General features: G+C 44.8%; 1 protein-coding gene across 1 annotated transcript; it reads left to right on the top strand.

Annotated features, from left to right (window-relative positions):
• The first annotated feature begins 461 nt into the window (after positions 1-461).
• LOC134656362 (glycosylated lysosomal membrane protein B-like) lies at positions 462-13,548 on the top strand. The gene is made up of 7 exons (XM_063511880.1): positions 462-740; positions 1,221-1,466; positions 3,878-4,060; positions 10,158-10,385; positions 11,029-11,162; positions 11,966-12,097; positions 13,294-13,548. Exons 1-7 carry the CDS (start codon positions 678-680, stop codon positions 13,466-13,468), a joined length of 1,161 nt encoding a protein of 386 aa, XP_063367950.1. The 5' UTR covers positions 462-677; the 3' UTR covers positions 13,469-13,548.
• The last annotated feature ends 806 nt before the right edge of the window (positions 13,549-14,354 follow it).

The raw sequence follows: 14,354 nt of genomic DNA, 5'->3' as shown, positions 1-14,354 counted from the left end.
AAAAACTTGACAGTTCCGAACAACTGCGAGGACCAGAGGACCTACCGCGAACCACATGCGACGTGTTGTCCGGCGGACTGTTAATCTGTGGGCCCCTTTATACTTAATTTTTAAATGTTCCGAACTTGGCTGTCACACTACTGTGCTTCCAAACACAGTAAATATTATATAAAGGCCGTATGGCCAAAATATTTATAAGAAAATAATAATGTCAAATAACGTTCTGTCATTTCATATTCATAAAGTTTCAGTTTCTAAACGCACCAGAAATGACGTTAATGTAAACCGTCTAAATTAAGAAGAAATGAAACATTTTAAAAATGTGTAAAACTATATGCCTGTCTCTTTCTTTCTTAAGTGATAGTTGTAATACACTAGCGCCAGAATGACAAGTAGGTTTCGTATAACACTACCATATTGGGTGATATTGGGATCGCGTGACGCAAACTCGATTTGTTGTTACCACGAGCCACGAGGACATTGTTTTGATCGAAATCGAATAAAACAGAGATATAAATTATTGCACAGCACAGTTATCGCGCAATTGCTCATCTGGTGTGCACGTGCCACCTAATTATCTGTTTGCAGTTGACTTGTGAACCTACGAGAGTGTTATTTTATTTGCAACAAATTATTGCTTGTTATTGTTGTATTTAAAGGAAGCGAGGGTGATAAACATGCATTTACGGACTTTGGTGTTAGTTTGCGTACTTTCTTTAGCTTTTGGACAGGACAGGAAGGTACGGAAGTGTTTTATCTAATGTTTATAAACACCACATTTTTACTGTCAATTGATAGCCCAAATCGTTATCTTAAAATGTACTTAGTCTAGTTCAAGTTCAAAGGCCCTTCGTTTAGAAAATAAATAGCTTGTTAATGTGAATTAGCTCGTAATTGTAATCAATGTTTTACTCATAGTCAAAGAGAATTAGAGTCCTCATAGTAATAGCATATGTTGTAAAGTAAAAATGACCTACTTTTGCTTAAAATCGAATGTACTGGCGTAGTGTCTAGTTACAATAGTGAGTCAAATTGGAACATGGTGGGGTAAATCTTTACTTTATGCCTTTTGTAATAAGGTCCACCGATTTACAGTTAGGAGTGTTGCTGTTTGTACCTACCTAGGTATCCCTTAACAGCGAATATTAGTCATAAATACAGATACATACAAGTACAAAAGGCAATGGCATATTAATTATAATGAATTACAAATTCCACAGATAACTCCAACACTAAACCCTGATTGCAAAGCATGCTCGTCAAACACCACCCTTGTGTACATAAAAGCCGAAGGCTCCCACAACACCATACACCAGCTCTGGGACTTCACGCAGGGGACTCCGACCATCATCTATGCTGTCGCTGGTGTCAACTCGTCGCTGCAAGTTAAATGGGCGCATGACAGGCCCGTCAAGTTCAATATGTCTGAAGAACCGAGTTATAGCTTTGCTATGGCTATTTCTGATGTGAGTTTTATCAATTCTATAATTAATTTTGTCTTAAATATTTGGAGTTTTACATGTACAGTCAGCAGCAAAAGTTGCTAAGCGGGCCAGGTGTTCAAAATGATCTTGATGCGACTTTATTGTTTAGACTGTTTAGAGAATAAGAACGTCCTCTTAGCCACTTCTGCTGCTAACTGTGTTAGTCTAGTCCCAAGCTAAGTATTTGATAGAGAATATTTCTACTCTTAAAAACAAATACATTGTTAGAGGAAGGGATTTTTTACTAGACCAAGATACTCAAGGGGATACAAAAGATGATTTGATCTCTCTAACTCAAACTGTATGAGGTAAGTACTTTGGATTAAGATTGAAAAGAGAAAGGGTGTGCAATCCAGATAATTATGAAATATCCAACATACAACTTTGATCTAAACTGAGAGCCCTAAAACTCCTAAAAGAGCCTTATATGCGTCTCGCAATTATATAAATTTCTGCATAGATTATTTAAAAAAATTACTACTACTAAAATTAGAATACACTCTTTCCACATTCAGCTATGTGAAATAACTCATTATTTAAAAAAAAATTCTAGATAATTGTTGTTAATTGTTATGTTGACAAACCGTATTATCATAACTGATGACGATGGGAAATAATGTGAGTCACGGGGTCCCGTTGTTTCCCATAAAGTTTTAAGTCATAATGCATTGTTTCTCATATTATCATTAGTCATAAAACTGAAACCGTTAACATTTCAGGATTTTCGTTAGGTTATTCTATAGATAGGTTAGGTTAGGTTTGTTTTATGGCAATCCTGAAAAGTGACGCGTTTCTGAACCAAATGAATTATGACTAACGATAATTCGGGCAAACAATACATTATGGCTTAAAACTATTTGGGAAACAATAGAGACCCGTGAGTCACTGATGAATGTGGTATTGACGCCCATTTTTATAATTTATACTGAAATGACTAATTACTTTTGTTTTCAATAATTATATGGTGTATGTTTATCTGTGGGATAATAATAATAAAATCTGAGTTGAAACACATTTAACCCTATTCCATGCCGCACCAATCTACAAGGTTTTCCCAAACAATCCAAATTCCTATTATTCCTATCCTATCAAAGCTGGATTCTTCTGATCATTTGAAGACAAGTCACATTTCCCGAGAGTGCAACCTAATTTGAACCTTAAATCGGAATCTTAAAGTTGAAATTCTATTGGCGCGTATGTAGTACTAATAATAATAGGTATTCCTTTTAAGATTTACTTTAAGTATATGCAAATAAAATCGTATTCTAAAGAGTAAAATGGTTTCAAAGGCAGTTTCTCTAAATTGAAATCATTGCATAGCACATAGCAGGTGTTCTTAAATATAAGCTGTTCATGTGACGCCCTGTTAGGGCACGACAATATAGTTCCACATAGGGCAACATATAAGTACTAATCTAGTTTAAAATTGTACATAATTATTTGTTAATCTCCCATTTCCCCACACTATCCCATTACCCACATGCGTCATCAACGCGTAGTTAAGCTAATTACATTTGCAGACAGATCTCAGTGAAATGAAATACAATACAATCGCTCATTGAATTACAATTGGGGTAATCTAAACATGCTGGCGTGACTCATGGCTCAAATACAGACAGATATGGGGTCATGTTTGAATGTACAAACACGTAATGCACGCTTGCTGTAGTACGGAATTTTTTTAGCGTGTTTGAATGAGCGGGACTACAATATAATTATGCGTGTACAATAGAGATAGGAACAAGTGGGGTCAATGTACGAGATTTCTCGTTGTAACCGTCCTTTCTTTAGTATCTGCACCAATTTTTGAGGGGTAATAGGTAGCTAAAAACAAACCTTGCCAAGACAAAAGCAATTTTCATTTGTCAAAATATGGGAAGCCTTTATAGACCTTTGAGCGGCTAGACGTATAGGCGTGGTCAATCGTGCTACATATATAAATGCCCTACCCCTTTTTACTAGTTTTTATTGATTGTGTGAACACTGAACTAACTGAACAAAGTCTTCCATATTGAAATTGATTAATAATTGTTGCTTAAGAGTTGATTGCTCGTTTGCGTCCTATATGTATCATAAATGATGTCTCTTAAAAAAGCCGCTAATAGGTCGGTGCAGAGGGCCTACCGCGAACCACGTTCGACGTGTTACCTCCCTGTCACACTTACGTACGAATTTACAAGTGCGACAGAGAGGCAACACGTCGAACGTGGTTCGCGGTAGGCGCTCTGACTTAAGGCTTCGTCACACTGGCGCGTTTTCCGGGCGGGGCGTGAGCGTTTTATATGTATAAGCAGCGCGCGCCGCTCACGCGCCGCCCAGAAAACGCGCCTGTATGACGAAGCCTTTATCATGAACAAAACAGATTTGTCTACTAAATTGCAATTTTTTCACAGATATACGAATACAACGATCTAGAAGACCGTGGCCACCCGAACAGTACCACCATGTTCAGGCGTTACCCTCTAAGGGAGCTGCGCTGGGCGCGGCAAGACAGTGTGCTGACTGAGCGGGAGGCCATGCTCGTGATGCAGGCTGACAAGTACAGTCGGGATAGGAACGGGACTGTCGCTATTAAGGTACAGTCAGCTTGTATAACACAATGTGTAAGACAGGGGCCACGCTCAGGCGTTACCCTCTAAGGGAGCTGCGCTGGGCGCGGCAAGACAGTGTGCTGACTGAGCGGGAGGCCATGCTCGTGATGCAGGCTGACAAGTACAGTCGGGATAGGAACGGGACTGTCGCTATTAAGGTACAGTCAGCTTGTATAACACAATGTGTAAGACAGGGGCCACGCTCAGGCGTTACCCTCTAAGGGAGCTGCGCTGGGCGCGGCAAGACAGTGTGCTGACTGAGCGGGAGGCCATGCTCGTGATGCAGGCTGACAAGTACAGTCGGGATAGGAACGGGACTGTCGCTATTAAGGTACAGTCAGCTTGTATAACACAATGTGTAAGACAGGGGCCACGCTCAGGCGTTACCCTCTAAGGGAGCTGCGCTGGGCGCGGCAAGACAGTGTGCTGACTGAGCGGGAGGCCATGCTCGTGATGCAGGCTGACAAGTACAGTCGGGATAGGAACGGGACTGTCGCTATTAAGGTACAGTCAGCTTGTATAACACAATGTGTAAGACAGGGGCCACGCTCAGGCGTTACCCTCTAAGGGAGCTGCGCTGGGCGCGGCAAGACAGTGTGCTGACTGAGCGGGAGGCCATGCTCGTGATGCAGGCTGACAAGTACAGTCGGGATAGGAACGGGACTGTCGCTATTAAGGTACAGTCAGCTTGTATAACACAATGTGTAAGACAGGGGCCACGCTCAGGCGTTACCCTCTAAGGGAGCTGCGCTGGGCGCGGCAAGACAGTGTGCTGACTGAGCGGGAGGCCATGCTCGTGATGCAGGCTGACAAGTACAGTCGGCATAGGAACGGGACTGTCGCTATTAAGGTACACTCAGCTTGTGTAACACAATGTGTAAGACAGGGGCCACGCTCAGGCGTTACCCTCTAAGGGAGCTGCGCTGGGCGCGGCAAGACAGTGTGCTGACTGAGCGGGAGGCCATGCTCGTGATGCAGGCTGACAAGTACAGTCGGCATAGGAACGGGACTGTCGCTATTAAGGTACAGTCAGCTTGTATAACACAATATGTAAGACAGGGGCCACGCTCAGGCGTTACCCTCTAAGGGAGCTGCGCTGGGCGCGGCAAGACAGTGTGCTGACTGAGCGGGAGGCCATGCTCGTGATGCAGGCTGACAAGTACAGTCGGCATAGGAACGGGACTGTCGCTATTAAGGTACACTCAGCTTGTATAACACAATGTGTAAGACAGGGGCCACGCTCAGGCGTTACCCTCTAAGGGAGCTGCGCTGGGCGCGGCAAGACAGTGTGCTGACTGAGCGGGAGGCCATGCTCGTGATGCAGGCTGACAAGTACAGTCGGGATAGGAACGGGACTGTCGCTATTAAGGTACAGTCAGCTTGTGTAACACAATGTGTAAGACAGGGGCCACGCTCAGGCGTTACCCTCTAAGGGAGCTACGCTGGGCGCGGCAAGACAGTGTGCTGACTGAGCGGGAGGCCATGCTCGTGATGCAGACTGTCAAGTACAGTCGGGATATGAACGGGACTGTCGCTATTAAGGTACACTCAGCTTGTATAACACAATGTGTAAGACAGGGGCCACGCTCAGGCGTTACCCTCTAAGGGAGCTGCGCTGGGCGCGGCAAGACAGTGTGCTGACTGAGCGGGAGGCCATGCTCGTGATGCAGGCTGACAAGTACAGTCGGCATAGGAACGGGACTGTCGCTATTAAGGTACACTCAGCTTGTGTAACACAATGTGTAAGACGGGGCCACGCTCAGGCGTTACCCTCTAAGGGAGCTGCGCTGGGCGCGGCAAGACAGTGTGCTGACTGAGCGGGAGGCCATGCTCGTGATGCAGGCTGACAAGTACAGTCGGCACAGGAACGGGACTGTCGCTATTAAGGTACACTCAGCTTGTGTAACACAATGTGTAAGACAGGGGCCACGCTCAGGCGTTACCCTCTAAGGGAGCTGCGCTGGGCGCGGCAAGACAGTGTGCTGACTGAGCGGGAGGCCATGCTCGTGATGCAGGCTGACAAGTACAGTCGGCACAGGAACGGGACTGTCGCTATTAAGGTACACTCAGCTTGTGTAACACAATGTGTAAGACAGGGGCCACGCTCAGGCGTTACCCTCTAAGGGAGCTGCGCTGGGCGCGGCAAGACAGTGTGCTGACTGAGCGGGAGGCCATGCTCGTGATGCAGGCTGTCAAGTACAGTCGGGATATGAACGGGACTGTCGCTATTAAGGTACACTCAGCTTGTATAACACAATGTGTAAGACGGGGCCACGCTCAGGCGTTACCCTCTAAGGGAGCTGCGCTGGGCGCGGCAAGACAGTGTGCTGACTGAGCGGGAGGCCATGCTCGTGATGCAGGCTGACAAGTACAGTCGGCACAGGAACGGGACTGTCGCTATTAAGGTACACTCAGCTTGTGTAACACAATGTGTAAGACAGGGGCCACGCTCAGGCGTTACCCTCTAAGGGAGCTGCGCTGGGCGCGGCAAGACAGTGTGCTGACTGAGCGGGAGGCCATGCTCGTGATGCAGGCTGTCAAGTACAGTCGGGATATGAACGGGACTGTCGCTATTAAGGTACACTCAGCTTGTATAACACAATGTGTAAGACGGGGCCACGCTCAGGCGTTACCCTCTAAGGGAGCTGCGCTGGGCGCGGCAAGACAGTGTGCTGACTGAGCGGGAGGCCATGCTCGTGATGCAGGCTGACAAGTACAGTCGGCATAGGAACGGGACTGTCGCTATTAAGGTACACTCAGCTTGTGTAACACAATGTGTAAGACAGGGGCCACGCTCAGGCGTTACCCTCTAAGGGAGCTACGCTGGGCGCGGCAAGACAGTGTGCTGACTGAGCGGGAGGCCATGCTCGTGATGCAGGCTGTCAAGTACAGTCGGGATATGAACGGGACTGTCGCTATTAAGGTACAGTCAGCTTGTATAACACAATGTGTAAGACAGGGGCCACGCTCAGGCGTTACCCTCTAAGGGAGCTGCGCTGGGCGCGGCAAGACAGTGTGCTGACTGAGCGGGAGGCCATGCTCGTGATGCAGGCTGACAAGTACAGTCGGCATAGGAACGGGACTGTCGCTATTAAGGTACACTCAGCTTGTGTAACACAATGTGTAAGACAGGGGCCACGCTCAGGCGTTACCCTCTAAGGGAGCTGCGCTGGGCGCGGCAAGACAGTGTGCTGACTGAGCGGGAGGCCATGCTCGTGATGCAGGCTGACAAGTACAGTCGGCACAGGAACGGGACTGTCGCTATTAAGGTACACTCAGCTTGTGTAACACAATGTGTAAGACAGGGGCCACGCTCAGGCGTTACCCTCTAAGGGAGCTGCGCTGGGCGCGGCAAGACAGTGTGCTGACTGAGCGGGAGGCCATGCTCGTGATGCAGGCTGTCAAGTACAGTCGGGATATGAACGGGACTGTCGCTATTAAGGTACACTCAGCTTGTATAACACAATGTGTAAGACGGGGCCACGCTCAGGCGTTACCCTCTAAGGGAGCTGCGCTGGGCGCGGCAAGACAGTGTGCTGACTGAGCGGGAGGCCATGCTCGTGATGCAGGCTGACAAGTACAGTCGGCACAGGAACGGGACTGTCGCTATTAAGGTACACTCAGCTTGTGTAACACAATGTGTAAGACAGGGGCCACGCTCAGGCGTTACCCTCTAAGGGAGCTGCGCTGGGCGCGGCAAGACAGTGTGCTGACTGAGCGGGAGGCCATGCTCGTGATGCAGGCTGTCAAGTACAGTCGGGATATGAACGGGACTGTCGCTATTAAGGTACACTCAGCTTGTATAACACAATGTGTAAGACGGGGCCACGCTCAGGCGTTACCCTCTAAGGGAGCTGCGCTGGGCGCGGCAAGACAGTGTGCTGACTGAGCGGGAGGCCATGCTCGTGATGCAGGCTGACAAGTACAGTCGGCATAGGAACGGGACTGTCGCTATTAAGGTACACTCAGCTTGTGTAACACAATGTGTAAGACAGGGGCCACGCTCAGGCGTTACCCTCTAAGGGAGCTACGCTGGGCGCGGCAAGACAGTGTGCTGACTGAGCGGGAGGCCATGCTCGTGATGCAGGCTGTCAAGTACAGTCGGGATATGAACGGGACTGTCGCTATTAAGGTACAGTCAGCTTGTATAACACAATGTGTAAGACAGGGGCCACGCTCAGGCGTTACCCTCTAAGGGAGCTGCGCTGGGCGCGGCAAGACAGTGTGCTGACTGAGCGGGAGGCCATGCTCGTGATGCAGGCTGACAAGTACAGTCGGCATAGGAACGGGACTGTCGCTATTAAGGTACACTCAGCTTGTGTAACACAATGTGTAAGACAGGGGCCACGCTCAGGCGTTACCCTCTAAGGGAGCTGCGCTGGGCGCGGCAAGACAGTGTGCTGACTGAGCGGGAGGCCATGCTCGTGATGCAGGCTGACAAGTACAGTCGGCATAGGAACGGGACTGTCGCTATTAAGGTACAGTCAGCTTGTGTAAGACAGGGGCTAAGTTCAGGCGTTTCCTCTAAAGGGGCTGCGCTGGGCGCGGCAAGACAGTGTGCTGACTGAGCAGCAATATTTATTGTCCTTACTGAGATTCGAACCTAGAAAATTTCGGGAACTTCTCAAATTTTGTTTGGAGATTAAAAGACCTTTAGCTTAGTAGGCACCTCAGATCATAGAAGTAAGTACCTTCTATGATCTGAGGTAGGCACGATCACTTGTCGATACTATTATGGAGATCGTACTGACGTTCATTAGTGTTGAAAAACAACATTTGATGACTTTCCCGCCAACCCGAATATAATGCACCCAAGTCATCGCGCCATCTCCTTTTCGGACTGCCTATTTGTTATTTATTTACTAATAATGCCATACGAATATATGTAGTATTTTATGTAGTATTTTAGGCGAGTGGCGTGAGTAACTATTTGATAAAGACGCCACGAGTATTTTTTGACTCAGTTAAACAACGTTGCATACAATACTTTTTCTACGACCAAGCACTTACTTTGAAATAAAATTGTAAATTTAACAAATATTTTTCATTCGAGAAGTAGCAAAGAATGGAGGCTACGGGCGGGAAAAGAATGACTGAAATAAAAAAACCTGTCTATGGTTCACTCATCTCTCAGAGATGACAATTAAAATTAGGATTGCACTAAGTGTTACACTAAGTATCGTAAAAGTGCCAAAAAGATACTGCGTGTATGCACTATGCACAAATACTTTTTTGGGGAATAGACTAAAGACTTGTCTTGACAACTATAAGATAGGGGTTTAAAGGTGTGTGCACCACCCTTTAAATGGCAAATAAAAGTACGGGAGTAGAAAAAATAAGTAACATATGTAAGTATGTATAAGCAATGTGTAAACATGCATAATCCTAACAGTCGCCTGCATAATATCACAAGTTTTATCAGCAACTAACTGTTGAACTGAGTAATCCTTGACATGGATACTAGCAATATTTGTAGTTATTAGCTTCGCTTACATAATAATTATAATATGTAGTAAGATGATAAAAAACCGGCCAAGTGCGAGTCGGACTCGCGCACGGAGGGTCCCGCACCATCAACAAAAAATAGAGCAAAACAAGCAAAAAAACGGTCACCCATTCAAGTACTGACCCCGCCCGACGTTGCTTAACTTCGGTCAAAAATCACGTTTGTTGTATGGGAGCCCCACTTAAATCTTTATTTTATTCTGTTTTTAGTATTTGTTATAGCGGCAACTGTCAAAATGCGATTTTGCTCACTGTTTTTAAGTAGCAAAGTACCCTTGTTCGAGCTGCTGAGGTGAAAACTTAATTGTTGGTATATCTTAAGAAAACATGAGTGTATAGAGGTAAGTGATGAAGAAGGAATACATTTTTCGGGTTCTTTAATATGTTCTCACTGCTGAGGTGAAAAGTTTTATGAATTACACGAGATCAAAGTTATTTACATCTCGTGCGCTTTTGAGTCCCTTACTACGCTCAAGATTCTAAGTATAGAATCTTTCGCTTGCACGGGACTCAAAATAAGCACTCGAAGAAATATCAAACTTTGATCTCTTGTTGTACAAATAACTATTGTCCACAGCTCGACCTCCTACCCTACCGCGACTACGCCACGCAACTGCCTCACCTCATCCACACAGCCAACTCAACATTACTAGACGTCCAACTAGCCAACCTGACGCAGTCGCCCGACTTTAACTCGTCGCGATTCGCGCTGCGACTGGTATTGGTCGCGACGGACGCGAACGGTACGTTGTCGCGACGAGTGCAGAAGAGTTTGGACGACGAGCACACGCCTGGGGTGTTCGAGGTGAGCAACGCTCGTGTGATACCCCATGGGGTAATATATTTATACATGAACATAAACAGTAAAGATTTTTGGTACCTACAAGCTTTTATCGTTTACTGTATACTGTTCCATATGCAACTAATACTCATCAAGACAATTCTAAAAACCCCAAACACGATTATGTTTCGATGTTGTTTAGTTCTTAGTTCTTATTGCCTCCTGTCTCCATCATCTGATCAGCTCGATGGTATCATATTACTGCATTGTCACCCGACTTACATTATGTATGCAAATTTTAAGCTTCATTGGAAGTCGGGAAGTGGGTCAAATTTAACTTGCAAGATTTTACCCTAACAAACATGCGAAAAGGCAACTCCCATGTGACCTCCCAACACCTCCCAAGCAGCACAAACGCTGTATTAAACATGAAGTTCCAACCTTGTTAAGCGCCTAAGCGGGAAATCATATAAACGTTAAGAGTTTGACTTAATAAAAAAAAAAAAAAAACGTTTATTCAGACATCTTGCTTACAACTAATTACATATATTCTTCTGCCAAACCACAGAGTAGGAGTTGGAGGCGTATTCAGATAGTAATTTTAATATATTTTTGTGTTGTTACTAAGCGGGTTAAACTAGTTAACAAACGATAACTTTGTCCGCAGATAATCGAAATAAAAACGCCCCGATGTGTCAGCACCGGCGCGGGCGGCTACTTGCAGTTCCGACCCGTCGCGTATATACAGAAGGAACGCAGCGTCACCTCGTCCACCGTCGTACACGTATCGGATTTCAACAGGTAACTAATATAGTCTGTCAAGCAGGATATGTCAGTAGCAATGTAAAGCAAATGAAAGAATGATATCCCTAGGAAACGAACCAAAAGCAGCAGTGTACATCGAACAACGATGAAATGGAAACAAAACAGTTCCACAGATAAGATATAAATGACACGTGATTTTCGAACAATTCAAACGTAGTGTTACTAACCCGCGATTTTTCAAAATTTTCTACTGACAAGATTTGCTTGACCATGTATAGTTCACAGTTCGACCATACATACATACAACCTCTGTGAGACCGTGACATCACTCGGTCGACAAAACGCCCCGGTGTGTTACAGTCAGCAGCAGAAGTTGCTAAGCGGGCGAGGTGTTGAAAATGATCTTGACGCGCTCTTATTCTCTTAACCTGTCGTTTCCCATGATATGACGTCACCCATAAGCGTTCTGGCTCAAATATGAGCCGCTGGGAGCTGACAGATTAACAATAACGTCGCGTGTCAAGATCATTTTGAACACCTGGCCCGCTTAGCAACTTCTGCTGCTGACTGTACCACCGGCGCGGGTTCTACATACAGTTCTGACACGCCAAAAAAAAGTCAAACGTAAGGGCATAGCTGTGGTAGCATAAATGTCAATATCCAGAGAGGAAAATGGGGACTACGTTTTTATGGAGAAGCGGCTGTCCGGTTTCCTCTTACGGCCACGATATTGAGCGACTTGCGACCGCGGCAGCGATAACCATAGGTTGGAGCGAGACACAGCGATCGGACCTTTCGTTCCCTTTATTTGTCAAATTAACGATTGAACATGTTTTCAGTACACACATAGTTCCGCCGAGCACGCTGACCCGCTTCTACCCTGACATCGACGAGATGCTGATAGAAGACATGGTCGTGTCATTCGGCGAACCACAGGACGGGTTCTACAGGCAACACAACTATACTGCTTGGTGAGTGTCTATAATGTATACTATAGTCGTAAAATATACCACGTTGTCCCGGTTCTACCCTGACATCGACGAGATGCTGATAGAAGACATGGTCGTGTCATTCGGCGAGCCACAGGACGGGTTCTACAGGCAACACAACTATACTGCTTGGTGAGTGTCTATAATGTATACTATAGTCGTAAAATATACCACGTTGTCCCGGTTCTACCCTGACATCGACGAGATGCTGATAGAAGACATGGTCGTGTCATTCGGCGAGCCACAGGACGGGTTCTACAGGCAACACAACTATACTGCTTGGTGAGTGTCTAATGTATAATGTTATACTTACTTACTGCTGTGGCGCAAAGGCCCGAAGTGGATCTTGGCCTCCGACACCAAAGACCGCCATGCTACTCTGTCCAAAGCCTGTGTCTGTCTTTGTATAATATCATAGTCTTCCAGTATACCATCAAAGATACATTGATTGAGTAAGGTGCGTAAAATCTAAGACAATTTCGTGCGTCGGATGATTGTCAAAAGTTGACGTTTGACAATTCCGTGGCCATATGTCATGACTAAGGGCTCAATAGGCTACTATGACAATTTTTTATTAATGGTATCAATCGATCAGCTTTGTTTTTGGGATCAAATGTCTATATGGGACCCACTGCATTAAAAACAATACAAACGTCAGAAATGATAGTCAAAGTCCGACAGTCGTACTACACTCGCGAAACGCCCCTTACAAATTGATGTGTGAACGTGACGTCACTGTCACATAGAGCCCATCTTGAAGTATGGTCAAAACAAGAAAATTACGTTTTTGTCGGTGAATTATTGCGTTTATGTATATAGTTGCTATACAATATTTTTTTGGATAAAATGTAAGGAATCGAATGGTATCCTTACTTTTTTTGGAAGTTATAAAAAAACTTAAATTTTGAAACTTCCAGGTCCCGTATTTTTGTATTACTACCATATATTATTTTAATATCCACATTATTGTGATAAATTGCTCATATGCTATACTTGGTCAACCAGATCTTGACAGTAGAAAAAGGCGGCAAATTTGAAAAATGTAGGCGCGAAGGGATATCGTCCCATAGAAAATTTTAATTTCGCGCCTTTTTTTACTGACAAGATTTGGTTGACCAGCTATATCTGTTTTACTAGATTTTGTTATAAAATTCGACATGTGTCAACCCTATTGTCAGGTCCACAACATTCGGCTACGGCGCTCCACCAGTCGAGACCTTTTCACTATTTGTAATCCTGGTTATTACCATCGGGTTGTCCGTGCCGGTGCTGCTGGCGCTCTCGGGCGTGCTGTACGTGTTGGTTCGGCGCTGCCGGTACCGAAACCAACCCACCAGGCTGCGGGAGGAGTGACTAGCTGGCTTCAGGCTGCTCAGCCAGGACGATGTTGAGGACTCTTAAGTTATTAGTGAAATTATAGCGGAAAAAACGCGAGGCGAAGTGCGAAAGTTAGGGGTCATTTAGAGCACGCGGACTCGAATGCGATTTCAGTTACATTGCGGACTGTTGGTTACGTCCAATTCAACCGACCGATCAAAACCCGCAAAGTTCAGAATTCAGAAATTCTTTATTACATAAAACACACTTTGTTTATAGGTGAACCAGGATCTATTGAGGGTGCGCCATGTTACGGAAATTTGTTGGTACTAATTTCTAGCAATGGCAACAATTTTAATAATAGACAACATCTACCCTCTATGATAGTTGTCAATATTGACAATGTAAACATTGCTTTGTCTAGTTTCGTGTGAATTATTATTAGACTGCAATAATCATGCCGAAAGTTTTAGATTTTACAGAGAAAAAAGTTGTAAATAGTGTATATAGTTATTTATTGGAAAAAAAAACGTGCGGGAGAGAAATTTCTTCCATTAGAAAACATAACGAAATTAGCATCTGAATTGACGGGTAAGTTTCAAACTTATAGACAAATGTCACTATAGTCAGGTCGTCACGATTTGGTTGATGTCTTAATGACTGAAGAATATTTAGATCCCGATTTTGAGTATAATGTTGAGAACGAGTCAAATTCCTTGAATTTCAACTATGCTGATTAGAACATATTTGGTACGTTAAATAATTTTATTTGTAAAATTATCTATATAAATTCTTACTTATACCTAACTCTTGCGTTACTTATTGACTTTACGCTATTCATTTTATCTAAATCGAGTCAGCTATTTAAGCGTAAAAACCGAAGAAATATCCAAACATCAAACTTCGCACTTATTAAAGTTGT

Source organism: Cydia amplana, chromosome 18, assembly GCF_948474715.1.
Source record: "Cydia amplana chromosome 18, ilCydAmpl1.1, whole genome shotgun sequence".
In the NCBI taxonomy this organism is placed as follows: Eukaryota; Metazoa; Arthropoda; class Insecta; order Lepidoptera; family Tortricidae; genus Cydia; species Cydia amplana.
The sequence above is the reverse complement of the archived record's forward strand: the minus strand, read 5'-3'. Positions and strand labels throughout refer to the sequence as shown.

Coding starts and splice junctions, on each gene's coding strand:
- LOC134656362 (XM_063511880.1), top strand. CDS start 678: ATGCATTTACGGACTTTGGTGTTAGTTTGCGTACTTTCTTTAGCTTTT. Junction 11,163..11,965: donor CACGTATCGGATTTCAACAG/GTAACTAATATA, acceptor ACATGTTTTCAG/TACACACATAGTTCCGCCGA. Junction 12,098..13,293: donor CAACACAACTATACTGCTTG/GTGAGTGTCTAT, acceptor CCCTATTGTCAG/GTCCACAACATTCGGCTACG.